Source organism: Herpailurus yagouaroundi, unplaced genomic scaffold (assembly GCF_014898765.1).
Source record: "Herpailurus yagouaroundi ecotype Mexico unplaced genomic scaffold, PumYag 187, whole genome shotgun sequence".
NCBI classification, from domain to species: domain Eukaryota; kingdom Metazoa; phylum Chordata; class Mammalia; order Carnivora; family Felidae; genus Herpailurus; species Herpailurus yagouaroundi.
Window position 1 is genome coordinate 7164553 of NW_024412418.1, and position 16024 is coordinate 7180576.

At 47.6% G+C, this 16024-nt stretch overlaps 1 protein-coding gene across 9 annotated transcripts in view; it reads right to left on the reverse strand.

The window, feature by feature from the left end:
- Window positions 1-1084: 1084 nt before the first annotated feature.
- ATG13 (autophagy related 13) overlaps window positions 1085-16024 on the reverse strand; it is a 58074-nt gene continuing 43134 nt past the window's right edge. For 3 of the 9 annotated variants that reach the window (XM_040495289.1, XM_040495291.1, XM_040495292.1), the window contains 11 exons: window positions 15450-15546; window positions 15007-15105; window positions 14125-14218; window positions 10243-10341; window positions 9160-9270; window positions 8612-8748; window positions 7218-7332; window positions 6575-6652; window positions 6251-6367; window positions 5569-5697; window positions 1085-3480 (listed from right to left, as the gene is read on the reverse strand). In XM_040495289.1, coding sequence (XP_040351223.1) covers window positions 3403-3480; window positions 5569-5697; window positions 6251-6367; window positions 6575-6652; window positions 7218-7332; window positions 8612-8748; window positions 9160-9270; window positions 10243-10341; window positions 14125-14218; window positions 15007-15105; window positions 15450-15546 — 1154 coding nt within the window. In that variant the 3' untranslated portion in view covers window positions 1085-3402. The remainder of the gene's footprint in view (window positions 3481-5568; window positions 5698-6250; window positions 6368-6574; window positions 6653-7217; window positions 7333-8611; window positions 8749-9159; window positions 9271-10242; window positions 10342-14124; window positions 14219-15006; window positions 15106-15449; window positions 15547-16024) is intronic. The other 6 variants (XM_040495294.1, XM_040495293.1, XM_040495296.1 and 3 more) reach the window with 6 other exon arrangements.

Sequence of the window (16024 nt, forward strand, 5' to 3'; positions counted from 1 at the left end):
CAACTGAAGGTAAAGACACTAGGGACAGCCTTTTCACCATTTCTGATGTGGGTTCGGTGACTGTCCCAACTGGCTGCACAGTCAGGTATCATGGCGAGTATCATGTGCAGTTAACTAACAAGCTAGGGCTCCGAGGGCCCATAACGATGGCAGTGGGCAGCCTCATTCTTTTCAGCCATAGGTTTGCGCTAAATTTAGAATTTGCTAACCATTTACTGCCCTGGCTTCAGCCTGAAGGGTGTAGGGAGGCAACCCACACAACAGTTGCCTAGGTCTGTCAGGCAGTTAGTCCCTTGCTTCTAGAACCATTTCTGCCTCTGCGATACTGGCTCTACCTCTCGCTCCCATCCCCCAGTGTAGTCACAAGTTAGGAGGCAGGAGCCAGCTTTACCAGGGCTGAGATGTGTGCTACGGAAGCACACAGGGGGCCAGGCAGGAATAATGTCCGCGGGGTTCTTCTACTTGTCATGGCTCCTTAGAGACCACAACAGGGCCTCGCTCAAGCTGTCAGATCGGAGCAGCTCAACAAACTTGACGGGCCCTTGACTTCCCTATATTTCATTCAACCCCTTCCCCTGTCTGGTTTGCTCAGCCACAACTCCTCCTAGATCAGCAAACAGATACTGGGCAGCTTGGGAAGCCCCACATTCCCTGTCTGCTTCCACTGGAAACATGGCGGAGACCTGCCAGCTGTTTCTCACTCTGAGCCTCCAGGCTGAGTGCTGGGCTGCGCTGGGCTGTGTAGGGGGCAAGAAAGAGCTGATGATGATGCCATGGCCACACTTCATATGCATGTCAACTTCATGCACGTTACCTGACTATTCACAGATAAGCCCTCAAAATGGGAACAGTACAGCCAAGGAAAATGAAACTCCAAGCAGTTTCCTGATTGGCCCCAAGGTTGCACAGCTGCTTGGTGGCCAAACCCCAAGACAAAACAGCCTGCCTGACTCCAAAGCCACTCTGCACTTCATATCTACTGCTCTTCCCCCACTTCCATGGAGGGGGCCCGTCAGGGACCAGGATCCTCACAGAAGTGGGATGGGGTGGGTTATCTTTTTACAAAACTTGTAGGACAGGAGGCTGTAAAGTACAGAAAAAATTTATTGGAAATTTCTTGAATACATTTTAAAGTATAGCTCAATATTTCCAAACAAGGTGGGATGGAGGCAGGGGAGGGACTCTGTCACCTGGAGATGAGTGACGGGTCCCAGCCCTGTCCCAGGGGGTGCTGCAGGAGTCAGTCTAGGGCTCATCCCTGTCACTGTATGGGGCTGAGGGGCAAGGGCCAGCCTTGACAGTTGCTCTGCTCCTCCCAGGCTCAGCTCAGGTCTCAGCTTCCCTGGCCTTTCACTGATGGGGGTCCTAAAGGAAAGGCTGCTGCCTGCAAAGGCCAACAATTAGGAGCCAAAGAGGAAAACAGCTAACAGGCCGTTCAGTGCTCAGCCTCAGGAGGAGGACAGTGGCTGAGACATTGTGGCAGGATGGGGCTGAGGGCATGGGCAATCGATAGCTTACCAGGGCTTCACCCTTCTCAGCACTGGGGCCTTGGGAGTAAGTCTGGATTGGTTTAGCAGGCCATGGGTGCACACTGGCCCAGATAGGAGGGCCATTTGTACACCACTGCTGGGAACATTTCTTTGTGGCAGCAGAATGCATGCAACAGGGGCAGAAGGGCTCCAACTGCCTGAGATGGCATCAGAGCCCACTCCAGCCCTCAGAGCTCAGTCTTGTAGGTGGGACCAGTGTCACATGCATTTACTAACAAGCAGTTAAGGACCACCTGCTCCATTGCAGAACAGCTGCTGCCAATGAATAGCCCAGGTGGGCCAGGAGGAAAGGGGTGGGCCTTGTTTTCCTTGGCCAGGACTGCCAGTTAGGCTGGGAGAAGGACAGATGGTAGGTGGGTGAGGCTAGGCACTTGACTTACTCAAGTAACGATACCTAAAAGGTTAAGTCAGTCATATGCCTAGCTTTGGTTTCTCAACAAGGAACCAATCCAGCCAGGAAACCTCAGGGTGGTGTGCAGACCCTGGGATTAAAGAAAGGTGGTGGCCAGGCCCAGGAGGAAGGAGGAAAAGGCCCATAACCCAGCCCTGAGAAACAGGAACAAGTGCCCCCAGAAGGAGGGGCCCCTCCAGCCTTCCCCATGGCCACAGCGGGGCACATACAATGCACTGTATGTGCATGGTACAACTCTGGCGAGTTGTACACACAGAGTTGTACACATTTAGCACCCAAGATTTCCTGGGCTGCCAGAATGGAGTCAGTTACTCTGCAGGAGCTGGGAGAGATTCAAGACTCTCACCAGGCATATGTAGGAGTCAAAGGTAAAGCCTGTCGTCAGTTCAAGTGCAGCAATTCTGGGAGGTTCTGTCGCCCCCAGCCAGTCCTATTCTTGGATCCCACCTTGTGTAAATAGGAAGTAAGACCCTCACAGCAGCAACCCAGAACCTGAGAAACCTCCACAGGAGGAGGCCCTACTCCAGGAAGAGGCCCTCCACCTTCCCCAAGTGAAAACATCCTAACCTCAAACATATTTTCTCTATAAAATATCTGATTTCTCTGAAAGTAATAAATATTTACCATGTTTTTTAACCAAGGAGCAGCAACAGGGGGGAAAAGGAGAGAAAAACTTTTGCTGTGACTCCCAATGACAGAATCCTGGAGACACAAGATTCTTGTTTCCATGGAGCTGAGGAGCTGCACAGGCAGCCACCAGGGCTGCTCGACCCTCTGCTGAGGGATGGGCTAGCACAACCCTCAAGGGTGGGAATGGCTGACTTTGGAGTTCTCGCCACCTTGGGCAGGAGGCCTGTCATATTGCCAAAAGTATAGGCACAGGGGCGGAGAGAGGGAGAGAAGACACCAAACCAAAAAGGACGAAAAAAAAAAAAAAAAAAAAAAGAAAAGAAAAAAAGAGACTGAAGGAGGCCTTCCTTCTTCCTCCCGGTACTGTCTCCTTCTTCTTTCTGCCTCCACACCAGGCTCTGGGCCACCAGTTGGAATGTCAAGTGGTTGACAGTAACGGCAGGTGGACAAGGGGCCAGCTGCAGGGTGGACCCAGGGCAAGGGGTGGGCAGGAAGAACAGGATGACAGCCTTTGTGAAGCAGTTGCTGATGGGCGGTGTGAGCAGACGACCCCGAGGGCCCTTTTGTTAAAAAGCATCTTCCAATCTTCAAGACCAGGGGGTGAGTCCTCTCAAATGCTATCACTGGGCTTGACTGCCGCCACGGAGTCTCCAGGAGGTGCAAGAACAGAGACTTCTGGGTCCCCATGGGCGAAACCAGCCTTTCCTCCACCTGGAGCAAGATGAGGGATGGGAGCAGCTGATGAGAGGGAGGCTCTGGCTCCTGGGACCACAAAAAGGGGATGCTGCTGGTACTTGAGGACACCAACTTTTACTGCAGAGTTTCTACAAAGGCATCAAATTCTCGGACATTCTTCTCATGCACAGCCAGCTTCTCTGGTAGTGAGTCCTGTACCGGGAGGGGAGAGAAGAGCTGCTTACTCAGGTAGGGTCTTGAAGAGGCAGCTAGCCCAGGCACCTGAGCTGAAGACAGGGGTGCAGCACAGAGCTCGGCTCAGCAGTGCTGGCTGGTAGAGCAGGAGATGCAGGACAGTGGGGCAGGCACTGGACAGAGGGCTTGTGTCCAGCAGGGTTTGTGGGGGGTCAGGGGCTTTAGCAGAACAGTCTAGAGAATGCAAGCAGGCCACACACTAAATGAGCTAGAAAAGGACCATGCCAACAACAGGATGACACAGAGAAATAGACGTGAAGTATCTTTGGCACAGATTAGACTAATACCAGAATAAAACAGTAGGCTTAGCATGCTACAGATTGAAGCTTACAAGAGGTTTCTTCGTGGCCTGAGCTGGGCACCAGAATCCTCTGGGGGCACATGAACAAGGTAGTCCCAATCAGGCTCCCAAGAGATTCTGACTCAGCAGGTCTGTGGTGAGGCCTATGAATCTGTATCTTTACATCAGTTGAGGAAGGGGTGAGTTAGAGAGTTGAGAGAAAACAGTAACAGGAGAAGAAAACAGAACCTGAGGAGTTAAGTTTAACTGCCCTCCAGTATCAAGTATTAATAAAAATTTGACCCTAATCAGGTGCTCTGTCTCCACTGATGAATTTGCATCTGAAGATCGGAATCATCACAGACAGGAGATTTCCTGGCAGGCATGAGGTGCGGTTAAAAGCTTAACATTAGGAGCGCCTGGGTGGCTCAGTTGGTTAAGCGTCTAACTTTGGCTCAGGTCACGCTCTCACGGTTCGTGAGTTTGAGACCCTCGTCGGGCTTGCTGCTGTCAACACAACACATTCCCACCTCAGGCAGAGGGACCCTGACATCTTGTGGCATTACAGTAAGTGGCTAGTTAGGTTTTAACAGGAAACCTGGAGACCAGCAAAGGGAGAGTGAGAGACAGCTAGAGGGAGAGTCAGAGGCCTATCCTGGCTGGCAGCATTCCAAAAACAGTCACAAGAAGCCAGGTCAAACCAGACAGGCCAAATACAAAGAAGGCCAGAGTCCCTGGCCAAGGGAGAAAAGATATAAAACCCTGCTCCCAAAGACATCCTCTTTCCAAGTAATAAGTATTCCATCCCTGGTTAACAGCTGTAAGATTAGAGACTCAGGGGTGCCTGGGTGGCTCAGGTGGTTAAACATCTGACTCTTGATCTCAGCTCAGGTCTTGATCTCCAGGGAATGAGTTCAAGCTCTGTGTTGGGCTCTGCACTGGGCCTGAAGCCTACTTTAAAAAAAAAAAAAAAAACAAAAAACTAGAGACCCAAACCCTGGAGTGCACAGCTCTCCTTTGAACTCGCTCATTCTCACATCTGGAGAGTGTCCTCCAATAAATTCTTCACTTACACTGCTCAACCACTGTGTCTGGTCCATCTTTGAATTCTTTTCTTGCAACAAGACTAAGAGCCTCCAGCGACATCCCAGTGACTCAGTGGAGTCAGGCTCGGTGGAGGCGTCAGGGGCCAGGGGTCTCCCTAGTCCACTGGCAACAGTGGCATAGGGCACCGAGGCATGCCTCTGCCCTTCGGACACAGGAAATACACAAAGCAGAGATGTGGTAATTACAGCCAGTATCAGGACATCTGGCTAAACACAAGAACCACTAGCTGAGTCAGGAAGGAGCTCTCCGAGGAAAGGGTAAGAACACCAATACTCAGGACCTTGCGTTTCTTCTGCCTGACAAGCTGAACAGCCAAATGCAAGAGCTACTGGAGCCACGTGGCTTAGTGGCAGCAGCAAGCAGAAGACATCAGGCACCGAAAGGCAGGCATGTGTAAGTAATGCTGCGCATGCACGGAAGAGGAGGAAGTCAGCGCAAGCAAGTTCAACATAATGACTGCCAGACACAATGCAAATCTCGAGTGTGATCAACAGAACATAATGATCTAACGTGTCTCTTTCCTGTTACATAGAGGATGGGAGGTGTGGGAGTGGGGGGAGTAACACGAAGAAACTTCTAGGCTTTTGGAGCAGGAATGGCCATCAAAAGAGGAGAGGAGGTCAGATGATGAGGTACGGCAGGGGAAGGAGTTTTCATACCAAGTCCTCAGCCATGGACTGTGCCCCGATATCTATGGAGAGGCTGCTCAGCTGAGGGGGATTTTGAAATTCACGATAGAAGGTCCCCAAATCCATCGGAAGAATGTCATCTTTAGAAAAAGCCGGTTTCTTCGAAAACAAGACAGACTCAGTTTAGCTTGTCTTAGATCACAAAGGAAACTCAGGGGAGAGAAGCTCTGAATGACCCTCTTCCCTTCCAGTAATCATCAAAGAAACGGTTCCTCCAGGCTCATCTTTGGAAGAGGAATCGTGATACCCTTGTCTTCTGGGCAGCTGAAACCTACCTCTGGTGATAACACCCCTCTCCCCTGGTTTATGTCCCCTTCCCTTAAATTCCTTTCCTTAGCAAAAGGCCATCTAATCAGGCAGGAATAGGACCTACAGGGATACGCCTGGCAAATCCCCATTTAGAGTTGAATTTCAACCAATAACATGGCACAAAACGCCTTCTTGTTCATGGACCTTCAAATGTGTCCCCAAGCAGGATATGAGGGCAGCTTCCCCATATGAACTGCACAGCCAAGTGCCCACCTGTCCCATCCCCACTGTCTATACCAGGCCATCTGATCCCTGTGAAGGATGTCCTGTCCAAGGGCCCTGGATGCTTCTAGGTTTATCTACCCTATGGCAGCAAAGGTCAAGAAAGGTGATGGTAACTTACGAAGTCGATCATAACAAAGTCATCGTGGGTATTGCCACTGCTACCCCCACTGGAGCCATCAGAGTGCAGGCTGCCCTGGAGAGGAGATTCAGTCTCTGGGGAATCTGGAGGATTCACCTGTTTCAGAATAAGGTGGAGGTAGGGGCTGGTTCCATGCACAGGTGCAAGCTGTTGTTAATAATCAAGGGTTTTGTAAGAGACCCAACAATGGCTGAAAATGTGTTAAGACCAAGAGCATGGCTGGCTGATGGTCTGTGGAGGAACAGTAACTCACCCAGGAAGATGATAAGCACAACACCATCTTACCATCAAAGGGGGACTCACCATGGGATCGGCATCCTCCAACTCCAAATTCTTGGGAGCAAACATGGCAAAGGGTATGTCCAAACTGGTCAGGGTCACCTGAAGAGACAGAAACGTTACTGCCCATCCCTGCCCCAGCCTACAGGCTTCCTCAGAGGCAGCCAGAAGCCTGCACATTCAGTAGATTAGCACACCCACGCTGACCATGCTGATCTCAGGTTCCTGTCGGAGAACCCCAAATCTCCTCCGCCTCCCACCATACACCCACAGCACAAACAGGGGTAGGATTCCCCAAGACCCCAGGAAGCAACTTTGAAAGCCTGACCCACAGTGACTCAGTAACAACCAACGGTTGTGCACTGGCAGAGCTGGGGTGGAACTTCCTATTTTGAGTAAGGCTGAGGCACTGACACTTCAGTGCAATGTGTCTGTACCAAATGGTGCCTAGTCTCCTTCTCCTTTGGGAGGCTTAAAAGATCACAGAACAACAGCTCTGAACTTCTCCTGGAGGGGTGTCACAGGTTATTAACCCTCTTCACATAAATTTCACACACACACACACACACACACACACACAATTTTAGGGGTCACACAGACCCCAGGTTAAGAGCCCTGCCCCTAAGAGTTCAAACATTCTCACAGGTGGCAGTGTCAGAAAAATCACCTGGTTGATGGGCTTGTTGACAAAAGCCCCCACTTTTCGGACAAAGATGGTTTCCAAGACATCATGGGGGGAAGCCCGGCCCTCACTGCTGTTTGATACAGTTTCAGTATCCTCGCTGGAGAAGAAAGATAGTGTTGTTACTCTGGCACAGCAGAGCCTACTTGGCTCCCCATAAACCCACCGTCCAGCATAGGACTGGCCACTGGCCCACCAACATGGGAAATGGCTCAAGGTGGGGAGGAGAACTGTGCAGTCTAAGCAGACTCTTGGACACCAGCCAGCAAGGAAGACCAGCACTGAGGAAAGGCCTGAGCTTTGATAACCAACATTAAGAACCCCTCACCTTACAGAGATAGGTTCCTCTATCTCTAGCTATCCCAGACATGCCCCAGGAGTCAAGGCTCAGAAAACTAGAGTGTAAAATGACTACCAGGATCTTCCTTTGATTATCTGACAGGGGGAGGGATAAAAGGATGGAAGTTTGGGAAACCAGGAATGAAAGTATTTTTCCTGATGGTGGCACAAAAATATCTTCTCAAATAATTTCCCTCCCACTGCTCCACTGTGGGAATGAACAAAAATTTTTTTCTATTATCCCAAAGTTCATTTAGGATGCAGTGGGGCAATCCACATCATCATCTCTGGGGCCTTGTGGTCAAGGGAGGGCAGGGCAGGACAGCCTCATCTTCCCACGGGAGAGCTCGGAGTGTAGGAACAAGGAGCTCAGCTTGCGCCCAGCCATTTTGTGAGCTAAGTGCTCTTTGGCAAATTACTTAACCCTCTGAGATCCTCTCATCTTTGAAAGAGCAGTAACAGTGGTGATTTGTGCAGAGTGGGATTATGAAAACTTTCATGTTCTACCTAACCAATGTCTCCTTAATTTGAAATCTATAGAATTAATCACTTCTGTGATCAGAAAAGACAAACATTTTAAGAAAATTTTAATGAGGAAAGCAGTTATTTCTAAAGAATCTCCAGGAGATACTAACATAGCAGACAGAAAAAAAAAAAATCAATCCTAACTACCACCATAGATACAGTATGGCCCCAAACGTCAGGATTATAGCAAACACCCTGCTCTGGTCCTCAGGAAACACTGAAGGTGGACCCCAAGGGAATAAATCTTGGGGTAAAATAAAAAACATATCTGAAAGGTCCCTTCAGTGGATGAAGGTGCTAAGAACTAGGCCCCTGTTGTTGGCTGTAACAGCAAACCCAGGGCAGCTTCCTTACATACCAGCTGCAATATGTTGAGAACTTTAAGAGTTCCACATTTGGGGCATAAATGTCAAGCCCGAGGCAATGGTGAAAGCTACTCTTACTGACAACGGATAAGCACGTGTGTTGGGGGGGATGGGCCCCTGCTGACCTGAGCAATCAACATGTGAACCCACCTGCTAGAAGGTGTGGCAGCACAGCGGGCCCCATCAGAAGGGGTGTAGGTCGCCAATCTCTCCTGGTCGGCCTGAGCACCGTGTGCAGGCTGGTTGGGAGCGAGGGGTACCCCACCTTCCTTCCCAGGAACCATGAGCTTTGGGGGGAAATGGAAAAATACAGCGAATAATGGCAGTGTCAGGCAGAAGGGGATCCAGTCCTAGCATCATGGTAGCTGCTTTTGAGCTTTTCCACCACCAATGCTGCCACCAAGTGGGCGGGAAACCTTGGATCTGTGTCCTCTCTGGGACTCCGCTAAGGGGAGACATGCATGGTAAGGAGTACAGAGGAAAGGAAAGAGAGGGAGAAAACACTAGAAGCCCTTCTTTCCTTTCGGAACTCTCGGAGGCCCTTCATCTCGGAGTCACCTCTGGTCCTCTAAAGTTACAGACGAGCTTTGCTTCAGAGCACTTAGAATAACACTGGGGTCTCAAGAGGCCCCTCAACTGCCTCAGGGCAGGGGAGGTAGCACAGGAACCCCCAGGGTCTTCCCCATCTTGAAAAATACCTGGTGAGGGTGTGTGGCATTTAAGCCAGCAGCAAACACTACTGGGTAAGCCAGGTCAGCTGATCCAACGCCCAGGGCAGCAGGCTGATAGGAAAGGCGAGAGCTTGAGAGCTAAGCAAGAGAAAAAACAAAGAGGGGCAGAGGAAAGGAGGAGGAAAAACGAGGCAATCCTAGAGTATGACTAATGATGAAGATCGTGGAGAAATAAGGAATAGATCCCAGCCCACATCCTCACAGTGCAGGGGGCCTGACATAAGGGTTAAAGATAGACCAGGCCATCACTTTTTAGCTAAGAAAACAGACTTGTTTGCAGTGGGATTGAGATTCCCAGGCCTGCAGCCTTTCAAAGGCCTCAAATGAGTTCCCTGCTCCCTTTTCCCAGGGACTCAGCTGTTTAGTAGGTTTCCGGCCCAGCAGATTGTGGAATATGAGCCCAGGCAGAACCTGCAGCCAGTCATTGGTTTCTCCCAGGTCATTCTATTTTCTCCTTTGTCCTTGAGGTCCCTTTGAAACAGAAGGCATCTTCTCTAATCACACCCTCTATCACCCCTCGGAATGGGAGGGTTCCTATTTATATTGAAAAAGAAAGAATGACACTCTTGGATTGTTTATTTGGAAATAAGATATAAATAACTCCATGTATTTTTTACATCAATGGCAGAGGATGGGCAAACGAGAAATCCTATTTTGGGCTGCTGTGCTATGGCTGCGTCCTGTTAAGAATCAATTACCAAGCCTCAAATAACCCCCAGAACACTTGGGGACTTTTACATAACTATACCCTGTACTTTATTTATAATTTTTAAATAAAAAGATGCCGAGGCACCTGGGTGGCTCAGTCGGTTAAGCATCCGACGTTGGCTCAGGTCATGATCTCACGATTTGTGAGTTCAGGCCCCGTGTCAGGCTCTGTGCTGACAGCTCAGAGCCTGGAGCCTGCTTCAGATTCTGTGTCTCCCTCTCTCTCTCTGTCCCTCCCCCGATCGCGCTCACTCTCTCTGTCAAAAATAAATACACATTAAAATTTTTTTCAAATAAAAAGATGCCATCTGATTATATCCCCTTCTCCCAGTATGGACTCACTTGATGGGAAAAGGCCAGTCCTGCCATGGGGACCCTCAGAGTGTCCGTCACCACAGGAGTAGGGGTCTGAAAATGTGCCTTTGTGACAGTAAACACACACTGTGCACAGATACACACAGAGACAGGAGAAACAAAAAGAAAAAAGAAAAGGGACTTGAGAAAGAAGTGAAAAAAACTCCAGAAGGGGCGGCAGCAACAGGGGCTGAAATGCACACTGGAAGTCAGGAATGAAGTGGGGAGAAAGCTGCATGGATGCCTTCCTAAAAGGGCAGCCTGGAAGGGTCTGAAGAAGAGACATTTGTCCCAAGGGGCTCCACTGCATGCTTGTCTCCTTGATGAGCAGGTGGAAAACAAAGTTGAGTCAAGCTGGTTTGACTTGGCAAAACAGGGAAACCTGCACCAAGCATTAGTGTGTCCTTAGTCAAAAGCAGGTGGAAGGGTGTTAGAGTGGTCTCCAGCAGGAAGGGCCCAAGAGCAGGTGCAAGGCGTGCTGAGGATGAATGAAGATGTTGAGGTTACAATGCTAGACTGAAGGCCTTTTGCTGGGGACCCAGAATCTGCAGGGGCAGGTTGAAACAACTGACATTTGTTGGCTGGAACTTGAAGATGCTCAGGAACCCACCTGCATACTTTACTATACCATCCCAGGCAGGATAAAGGGGTGTGTACAGGTGTAGGCGTGTGTGTGTGTGTGTGTGTGTGTGTGTGTGTGTGTGTGTGTGTGTGTTTTACAGCCCCAGATGGTGAAGGACAACTTGATGCAGTAAAAGCTGGAGCACTTTCAAAACTCTTAGATTTCAAAGCTAATTATGATTATTTTGGGTCTTGCTGTTCCATGTCTTACCAATTAGCTAGTCAGTGCTTAGAACTGGAGGTTGGACCTGAAATCACAGTAGCAGGTTCAGGGTCACAACTATTTCTTGACTCAACTCTGTGCCCACATGACACAATGGTCCTTATTTTGTGGGGAAAACAAACACCACATTAACATGCATTTACTGGACTCTAGCGAAAAGCTAGAAGTTGTTGAACAATGACGCAATTCCCTAGGCTAAATCAAGGAAGAAACCATTTCAACACTTACAGGAATGAGACCTGCTGGCAAAGGATTTTCTCTCTCTGTTCTACCATTAAGGTTCAAAATGAATACTGCTGCACCAAACCGTACCAGCCTTGACTAGAGGTACTCAGAAGGTAGTGACAGGGCTCACCCATGGGATGCTCAGTGTTGATAAGAACTTGGCATGATCTACTTTCAAACTGTGACAAGACACAGCAGGCAACTGATACCATGAGAAAGATAGGCTCCTCTTACGTAGGTCAACCAACCGTGCAAAAACGAGATCAGGAACTACTTAACTTCCCCTTACTTTTGGGGTCGGGTCAAATTTCCACTGTATCCAAGAAAGACAAACTGATTTGTTAAGACCCAACCTCACCATCTTATCTCCCAAGTCACAATTTCATTTACTGTTTATGAATTTATCACTTGTACAATAAAACTTCAATGAACACCAAACTTGACATATTCACATTTTGATTATCTAAAAAATAATCTACTTCCATTAATGTGCTCTAGTGGGCCTTCCCCTCTTTTGTGGTCTGTATTGCTCTATGTCAGTAAGTGTTCCAGAAGCTACCCTCTCCCAGAGCAAAGGTGACACTCATGCCTACATACATTTATGGGGGAAGGGGAAGGGAATAACAGTTCTCACCCCCCCAAACTTAACTGTCTAGGCAGCTTTACAAGAACCTCCTTAGCTCTAAATTGGAACAGCAGAAATAGTAGTGACCCATGGATTTCATAATTTCCTTTACAAAAGGCATTAATCTAGCTTTTGTGTCTAACTTCTGCTTTTGAAACAGATCAGAACCATAATTTTAATCCAGTATCTCCTAAAAACTTAGAATGAAATAAATTTAAATATTTTCTTTCTTTCTTTTTTTTTCTTTTTTGAGAGAGAGAGAGAGGGCGAACAGAGGAGGGGCAGGGGGAGGGACAGAATCTTAAGCAGGTTCCACACCTAGTGCTTCTAAATATTTTAATTAAAAAACACAGAGGGTCCCTGAGTGGCTCAGTCAGTTAAGCATCTGACTTCAGTTCAGGTCACTATCTCACGGTTTCTGAGTTCAAGCTTCACATCAGGCTATGTGCTGTCAGCACGGAGCCTACTTTGAATCCTCTGTCTCCCTCTCTCTGCCCCTCCCTGGCTCACATGCTCGCTTTCTCTCTCTCTCAAAAATAAATACACATTAAAAAAAGAATGGTTGGGGCGCCTGGGTGGCGCAGTCGGTTAAGCATCCGACTTCAGCCAGGTCACGATCTCGCGGTCCGTGGGTTCGAGCCCTGCATCAGGCTCTGGGCTGGTGGCTCGGAGCCTGGAGCCTGTTTCAGATTCTGTGTCTCCCTCTCTCTCTGCCCCTCCCCAGTTCATGCTCTGTCTCTCTCTGTCCCAAAAATAAATAAACGTTGAAAAAAAAAAAAAAAAAGAATGGTTTCCAAAAAAACCCACAGAAAATAAAAATTTATGTATGGGTAGTGAATTAATTTGTTGGGCTTCCCAAATAAAATGGTGAAAGGCAGAGGTGCCTGTGTGGCTTAGTCAGTTGAGTGTCCAACTCTTGATTTCAGCTCAGGTCATGATCTCACGGTTGTGGGATCAAGCCATGCATGAGCACTCCATGCTCAGCATGGAGTCTGCTTGACATTTTCTTTCTCTCCCTCTGCACCTCTCCCCCACTTGTGTGCTCTCTCTCTAAAAAAACAAACAAAAAAAACCCTGAAAATATCAATCAATAAAGTGTAAAATTAAAAAATGGTGAAAGGGGATAATCTGGGACTAATTCAGAGGAACAGGGAACTGAATTAGGTCTAGAAGTAAGTGTCTAACATGAGAGTCAGAGAGGAGAGGAGCGACAGAGACGAAGAGCAGGCAGACCAGCTGGTTGCAAAGCCATGAGGTGGGAGATGGATGAGTCGGGGTGGAAGGGAAGAAACACACCCTGAAGTTCAGTCATCGGGCAACAAACAACTTCTTGGCTGAAGCAGACTTGTATCACATACATTATACAATAAGGCCACACAGGCATGTCCACTTGGGAAGCTGGGAACACTGGAGCCTGTGTTTCACTGAAACTGGGTTTGACTCAAGTGGAAAAGTTAATGGTTAAAAATGTTCACAGAGGGGGCACCTGGGTGGCTCAGTCTGTTAAGTGTCCGACTCTTGATCTCGGCTCAAGTCATGATTTCACGGTTCGTGAGATCAGGCCCCACACTGGGCTCTGCACTGACATGGAAGAAAACCCTGCTTGGGATTCTCTTTCTTCCTCTCTCTCTGCCCCTCCACCATGCTCATGCTCTTTCTCTCAAAAAAATAAACATTTAACAAAAACACCACAAATGTACAGATAAAGAATGCAGATAGCCAGAAATTTGTGTCAACCGTTGCAAAAACTGACCTGATGGCTTCTTACTGGCATTTTATGCTAAATAATTATTGGCTTTTTCTGTGCTCTTTCCATTATTAGGAACCATATTTACCACTTCAAAAGTGAACTGGCTACCAAATTAACAAGTGTAGGGTAGAATATTTCTCTGGTATTGGCGTGCATTTGGAATCCTGTGACTAATTTTCAAAGGAATTTTAAGATGTCTCCAGGAAAGTAAAGGTTACGTGTAATCTTGTGGGTTAAGAATGGTTATAGATCAGAAACACTGAAATATTACCTGCTGGATAAGAAGGCTCTCCCTCACCTCTCAAAGTAATCCTCTAGAAACAATCACCACCACCACCAAAAGAGACTGTATCTAAATTCTGACACCATTTCATAAGGCCCATATATGTACCAACTACAGCTACCCCAGAACCTGTTTCCCCCTACCTGGGAAGGAGGGGAGGTGGAGAAAGAGGTGGTACACACTTCTTGAGAATCTTCCACAGAAGGATATGTTCCTCCAGTGTCCTCACCAGCAGTTCTATGACAGGGGGAAAATAAATCATGAATTTTATTGTGATGGCAGTTGATTGCGGAAAGGATACAAAGGGAGGTTAGATATGGATGCAATAGTGACAAGAACTGTTTCAGGCGGAGCTCACTCTGGCAAGAGAGACCATAATGTTGAGTCCTTGATAATTTCAAATATTTAGAGGTTGACCAAGCTTTTTATTTTTAACCCAAACACCTTACCTGACATATCATTTGAGAATATTTTCTTAAGCCTGACCAGTGTGGGGCCAAAGAATTATTAGCAACAGAGATGCAGTGAAACAAAAGTCTAGACTCAAAAGACAAACTTATCCAACTTCAAGAGTCCTTCACATAAAGGCAGTATCCTTCCTGATACACAACTGTTCCAACCTCTACAGAATTCTGTTTTCTGGGATGTAGGCCTGAAGAATTTGATTCTAATGTATAACTGAACGGTGCCAATGATGACCAGGAAACCATTTAATTTGTGAAGGATATTCTGTTAATTACTGCCACTTTTGTAGTCTCTAAGGAAAATCAAATTGAAAGTCAAATCACTGCCATCAAAATCCAAAATGTCCAAGAATTTTTCTGAGACAGTCTGTGTATTCCAAGTCTTGATGTGCCTTACAGGTAGCAGCAAGAAGGGAACCTAACCGCTCCATTTCTCTCCACGTGGGGTTTCCATCACTGCCTCTGCCCACTAACGAATGCTGATGAAGGTGCGCTATGTACCTGCAAGATGAATACTTCTCCCTAGCTGCAGTTTGGGAAAGTACCTTTCACATTCCTCACCTGTAATTGCAGGGGTGCATAGGTGAGGAGCTGGGATACGGACGGTCCACAAAGTGATCAATGATAATCCCCATGATAGGTGGGGTCCTCTCAAATTGCCTGTAATGCAATAAGGAGATCACAATATTTGTTAGAATGCCTTGCCAGCCCCCCTGAAGTTTTCAGAGGACCCCTCACCTTATAACTATAGGTAGGAACCATCAGAGCCTTACCTATTGTATCCCTAAATATAAACCACAACTCTACATTAGTGGCTCTGACACGCTCAGATTCTCTAATCTGGAACCTGGGCTCTCTCTCGATTTTATTCTTCAGAAGGGGACTGATTTCAGCAATGGCAAAGCTGAACTGTAGGCTTAGCCATGGAGTTTGGGGGAAAAACAAACTTTAATATCTTTAACATCTTTGGAAGACTCCTTTGGGTTCCAAGGCTCTTTCCTCACCTGGTAGACATAAATGCCAAGTTAATTCTGTAAGCACAAGAAAGAGTGATGGTGCCCACAGGGGTGCCTACTGTCCCAACACGCACTGTCTGGAAACCTAGCAGAAGAAAGAAATAATTAGCTTTTCGCCAGAGAATACTGACACTGTCCCCAGTTTGTCTTTCCCTGAATCATTCAGCCTATCATACAATCTCTGGCATTATCTACTTAGTATCATGAGTGCAGCTGCCTCAATTTCTCATATATATTTTTTTCTTTTGATTTGTTGACCTAATATTGGAAGGGAAAACAGCATTCTATTTACAGATAAACCTACCTTCAAAGAGACAAAACAACTGTTTGTCCTAAAGTTTGAGCAAATCCTAACCAACCTGGCCCCAATATGTCATGTGCCCAGTGAGACAGTAAAGGGCCCTCAGGGTTTGTCACACAAACACCTTAGTTTACGTAGGTGCAGAAGTAACTGCACTTCTATTCATGTTCCCATCCAGAACTAAGTACAGAAAAGAGGTGGGGACTTGCAGGCAATACTTCCAACAAAGCTTTCTGGTTTTCTTGGTTTCATTTCCAGTTTT